General features: G+C 35.6%; 1 protein-coding gene across 1 annotated transcript in view; it reads right to left on the minus strand.

Moving 5' to 3' along the window:
• LOC109832232 (uncharacterized protein C6C3.02c-like) overlaps positions 1-5,147 on the minus strand; it is a 7,929-nt gene extending 2,782 nt beyond the window's left edge. The window contains exon 1 of the mRNA XM_020399660.1: positions 4,934-5,147. Coding sequence (XP_020255249.1) covers positions 4,934-4,955 — 22 coding nt within the window. The 5' untranslated portion in view covers positions 4,956-5,147. The remainder of the gene's footprint in view (positions 1-4,933) is intronic.

Below are 6,417 nucleotides of genomic sequence, written 5' to 3' on the forward strand. Positions count from 1 at the left end.
AAATAAGGCTACACTATATTGTTACTTTGGAAGTCATAATCATGTCTTAAATAACATTATGCTTGTAGAAGGTGCAATCAAAATAAATTTCGAAGAATTGGCCAGGAGATCAAAATAAAAAGAGAATTAAATTTACAAAATGCTACATGCTTATAGACTTGTAATTAACAACTAAAAGGTTAAGCTTCATGCATGCGCAAATTGAACCTGTGAGTTGTTTATTCCAAGTCTCAAAGCACACATACTTTTGAGATTTTCATTCTCTTACCATTTTTTGATCTCTTAGCCAATTCTTGAAAAACTACACTGATCTCACCTTTATATAAGCTAACTGGATTAAGAGGGAAAAAAAACATGACTACAACCTACATAGAACTCCATTCCTCCAGAATGAGGCATTAATAACACAATTTTATATGGCCAACCGAATATTCACAAGACTCGTATGGGCTTTCGTAGTCAGTCTTTCGCGCAAAAGGAGATTCAGGTTACAAATGAAAATGAACAGTCCATTGTGGATCTTACTCAGGACATAACTGGACTCCTTGACCTTTGAATGGAGCCCGAAGAACCAAGACATTCTTAAAGGAAAGAAAGTTGCAAACCATCCATCAAATCATGTTACGTTTTTATTTTAAGTTCGGAAATGATGGGAAATGATCGAAAGAGCACTTCAGGTTACGTCTTTATTTAAGTTCGGGTTCAGTTTCTTGGTCTTCAAAGAAACAGCCGGTTGTCACTCTTTCGACTACAGAGGCTGAGTTCGTCGCTGCTGCTTCTAGTGCTTGCCAAGCTGTGTGGCTAAGAAGGATTTTGGAGCAGCTTAATCATGTTCAAAGCAAACCGACGGTGGTTCACTGCAACAACCTCAGCCATTAAACTGTAAAAAAATCCAGTTATGCATGGTTGCAGCAAACATATCGATGTGTATTTTCATTTTCTTCGAAATCTCATCAAAGATGAAGTTGTTGAATTGGTGCAGTGTTCCACTCAAGAGCAAATCGCAGATATTTTGACAAAGCCACTAAAGCTCGATGTTTTCGTGAAGATGCGTGATCTCATGGGTGTGTGCGCATATCCAGGGATAAGTCTGAGCACATTTAGCTCAAGAAAACATGTCACTTTCATTTTAAAAATCTACCATATTCTGTAATAATGTTAACGCTGCCTACTACACAAAATGCAAACTATACAAATCAATGTACATGTACAATGCTATAAGATCTAGTTTTTCACCCTTCAACATTATGGAGCTCCAGCAGTGAAAACTCTTATTCCAAGTCTGACAGTGATGGATAGTGCTAGAGGTACCTGGAGGGGGTGAGGAGGCACCTGCACCCTATTGTGTCTGATTTGTTAACAGGCAGAGGACACAAGTTCTGTGACTGTTGCAACAAGCAGGCAAAGGGGAACAATATTACCATTGTTAATTGTCTTGTAAATGTTGCTTTATTTTTGGCTTGCTTGGTTCATATCATGCTTCTTTTTTAACTCTGTCCATATTTAGGAGAACTTTGGCAGACTACTTTTGCTTGCATGAACTAACTGCATAACAGTAAGGCAGCTACACGCCTATAGCGTCGGACTGTTAGTTATCCCTTCAACATCCATAGATATCAATGCAAAACACCAAAACAGAATACCTATATGACATGAACACAGGACAAGTAATCTCAAAGTCCAACCGAACACGTTTATAACATGGACAAAGGATTCACAATCTCAAAGACATCAAACATATGATGCAAATTCAACAAACAAAAAAAACATTGGACACATGCCATACGCATGCACATAGTACGAGTGAATATACACAAATTATATTCTCTGTGTGTGTGTATGAGAAAAATGGGTATGTTTGGTACCAAGCACAAATTTTGTGCTTCACAGTGAGGTGTCATATTCTCATCCACTCATTCCAATTCTCAACCACTCCCCAACTCATGTGAATGTGGACCCCGATTTCAATGAGTGGAGGGCTACCAAGAACAAAAACTTGTCTTGGTACCAAACATACCCGTTTTATATAATATATATATATATATTATATATATATATATATATATATATATATATGACTAGCCCGAGCTTTGGCGTTGTCCTAGCCCAATCCAATTTTGGTTGCCCTATATTAAACAAAATTTGGTACGAATAAATAACGATAAAAATGAATACATATAATACATTTACGCGTTCTATATTGGGCTCAAAAACTGATAATATTCTCATGCAAAATCAATATTCATATAGAAGAGATTACATTTGTGCTACAATTTAATTCAAAGAAAATACGTTCTCCTTTGATTTTTAAAGCGATTCCTTCAATTAAGTCATTCATACTCAAGTTATCTCCAAGCTATTCATTTTTAATTGACATCAATTGTCAGTCCATTCAATCTTCCTATTGACATTGCATAGTGCGCAAGCATAACTTTTTATCAATTTTAATTTTGGAAAAATTTCTCTCCGCCGAGGCAACCGCCATAACAGCAGATAGTTAACAAAATTCGATAAGTTCAACCCATTCCAAAACATCATAACCCCTAATTCAATTTCAACAACAAAGATTTCAGCAAGATTCAAAATCAGAAATCTTGCATTTCATTGCAAAACATCAAAACCCCAAATTTCTTGCTTCCAAAAAAACCCCTAAATGTTATTTAGTTAAAAAAAATTACCTGATTGGGGTTATCAGAGACAGCGGAGTGCAAGCCTGAAGCAACAGGTCCGCATGGGAGCAGAATAAGGTCGCCGACCGTCGGAGGCTCAATAGAAGGCAAGGAGCTGCCGTTTTCTCTCTTTCTTTTTTTTTCCTTTTTGTGAGCGAAACAGAGATGGGATAGGAGGAATGTAAATGCTGATGGCAAATAAAAGGAGTTGGCGCTAGCGACAATCTTTTTATGAAGCTAGTTGTTATTGGCGTATTCATTAGAGCTCTTTTACAAATAGAAACTCCCTTAACAATTTTTGACATAAAGGCTACTCTTATAAAGACTCCACTTCAAAAATTAAAGATAATTACAGTTGAGGGAGACAAGAGCCCGGGAGGATGGCTTGTCCCCCCGGCCCTGGGTTGTCCCCAACCATGCCCCGCGGGCTCATGGTGGGCTTATTCCCAGGCGTCGGCCTATATATATATATATATATATATATATATATATAATATATATATATATATATATATATATATATATATATATTTATACACACACGCATACGCATACGCATACGTATAGGTATATGTATACGTATACGCATACGTATAGTATACATATATGCATAAGTATACGTATACGTATACATATGTGTACAGATGCGTGTACATATGTGTACAGATGTGTGTACATATGTGTATACATACGTATACGTATACGTATACATATGTGTACAGATGCGTGTACATATGTGTACATATGTGTATACATATGGGTACATATGTATATATACATATGGGTATACACATATGTATACACATATGTGTATACATGTGTGTACATATGTGTATACACATATGTATACATATGTATATATACATATGGGTATACACATATGTATACACATATGTGTATACATGTGTGTACATATGTGTATACATGTGTGTACATATGTGTATACACATATGTATACATATGTATATATACATATGTGTATACACATATGTGTATACACAGAGATATCTGTATACACATATGTGTACACATATGTACACATATATATACATATATACATATACATATATACATATAATATATATACATATATACATGTATGTATATATGTATGTATATATATATGTATATATATATATATATATATATATATATATATAAGGTTACACTATATTGTTCAAGAAAATTACATATTTCTATGCAATATAAGAAATCAGTTTCCTACCAAAAGGTTATTGCAGCGTATAACTCAAAAAAAATAGAAAGAACATTATTTAGTCACACATAGAAGCAGATTTTATTCTGCCTATAGAAATAATTATTGTTCTTCTTATAGAAACAATTCCTATTGTTTTTATATAATATTTACTTTATGTTACTCATTCAACAACTTCTAAATATTTATATATATTTCAAGTAAGCACAAATAACTGTTCAATGATTTTTACATAAATAATTCTGAAAGAAATCATATTGGTGCTATTTTTCTAAGTTTTTTAGCTTCTTAACCACTAAAAACCAATTTCACATGTTTTTATGCTAGTTAATAATTACCAGGATCTATTTACTTACACCTTTGGACTATGTTATAATCAAGAACCAACTGCCAAGGGTTAGAAATGAAGAACTGTCTCGTTCATATGTCCTGATAGGTGGTAACTATGCCCTATACCATCTAAACACACATTTCCAACACATCAACACATCACAATATAGGAGCAAACTTTTCCCAAAGAGCCGTCTGTTTATTGCGCTATGTAGGAAAATCAATATAATCTATGTATTCGGTCAATATACATCGAATCGTAGTTGTTGAATCTCATGGTACGACTCATATCCCACAATCCTCATTGTTGACTTGCACCTAGATTTCAAAAAGGTTATTTACGCCGGATAACAGGCAGCCACCAAACCGAAAACACCTAGCTGAAAAAGAAAACACTTTGATTCCCTGTTTTCAGTTTTAATCTACAACTGAAAATGAATAAACTGAACAAACATCATTCGGTCCGCCTACCACACGTGTAGTCGATGATAAAAGGACTATGAAGACAAAACCTGGCCCAAAAGGGCTGTTAGATTATGTGTCCCAACATTTAATTGTAGCTTGGATTCCTTTCCAGAGATCACAAAATTACAGCAGACAACAACATACACACAACACCGTGCGATAAACTTCGGACAAGATAGAAATTTTCCGTCTCAATTTGTATTAAACCTAATAATTAATATAACCATGCTCTGTTAATGGAGAAGGAAATTACCTCCAGAGCTGCGGCGAGGCATTTTGCTGGCGATTAGAGAGACCGAGAACTGAAACGCTCGAATTAGGATTTCCAAATGATCGCAGCGCTCACAACGATCGATGAGGAATGAAAGAGGAAGAGGAGGCGGTGTTTATTATAGACGAGATGAAGGTGAGGATCGGAAGGGCTTCTAGAATTCTCGCCGACGTGATGAACGACACGCGGTGGCTTTATGGCGGTAATCTTGGGCTACAAGAAAAATCTGCAGACGGGTCGGATCCGATGTGGTCCTGTCCTACACCCGCCCGTTTCGGAGTTTATTTGATGTTTTAGTTCTGCACGTGTTATGCGTGTGAGAAAATTATAATTTTCCAATTTAGTTCCTAAAAATATCAATATTTCGGAGGCTTCCTTCGAAGCCCGCGAGTTATATCAAATACGTACCTATTGCTATACGTATAACGTAAGGGCTTGTTTGGATTTGGAGGGGGTGAAGGGAAGTTAGAGAAACCTAGGGGCTTGTTTGGATTGAGGGGAATAAGGATGAAGGGAAGTTAGGAGAACCATTCACCTCCATTCACCTTGTTTGGGAACATTTAGGAGGTGAAGTTATTCACCCTAACTCCCCTTGGTTCACCCCTAATAGTATAAAATTTGTTACCCCCTAAATTAGGGTGTAAGAGCATCTCCAACAGCTTCCCCATTTCTCACTTTTGGAAAATTTAGTTAGGTTTTTGGCCCAACAGATTCCCCATCTCATTCCCCAAAATATGGATGGAGAAGAAAAAATAGGGAAGCTTCCCCAAATCTGCAGCATTCTCCAAATTTTTAGAGGAAAATTTTGATTCTTCAAAATGGGGAAGCTGTTGGAGTTGGTGTAAAAATTAGTTGGAGAATATGACTTTTGCTTCCCCATTTTGGAGAAAATTTTAAAGAAGTTGTTGGAGATGCTCTAACCAAGGGGAAGAGAACTCTCTTCCCTTCCCTTCCATTCTCTCACCTAGTTTCTCTTAACTTCCCTTCACCCCCTACAAATCCAAACAGGCTCTAGGAGAAGTTAAGTTAAGGGAAGGGAAGGGAATTTCTAAAACTTGTTTGGGAAACAAGTAAGGTGAATCAAGGGGAAGTTATTTTACCCCGTTTGGAAAGTGTAATAACGAGAAGGGAAGGGAAGAGAAATTTCTCCTCAAAACCTTCTAGAGATTGACATGTCAGCATCCCTATTCTCTAATTTATTTGTCATGTGTCTTTAATCTCATCCATCAATCTCCTTAATATTTTTTAAATCCCACAAAATTACAGCAATAAATACTAATAATAATAATTGTAACAACAAAATCTATGCAGAATCATATTCCATAACAATCTCCACAATCTCCATTACACAACAATCTCAAAAACTCCCTCTTAATTTTCTTGCTATTATTTGAAATTTTTTTTATCAATTTCCTTATATGTATTTGATAATATCTATAAAAATATTTCTTTATCGATTTTTTTAT

Source organism: Asparagus officinalis, chromosome 3 (assembly GCF_001876935.1).
Source record: "Asparagus officinalis chromosome 3, Aspof.V1, whole genome shotgun sequence".
In the NCBI taxonomy this organism is placed as follows: domain Eukaryota; kingdom Viridiplantae; phylum Streptophyta; class Magnoliopsida; order Asparagales; family Asparagaceae; genus Asparagus; species Asparagus officinalis.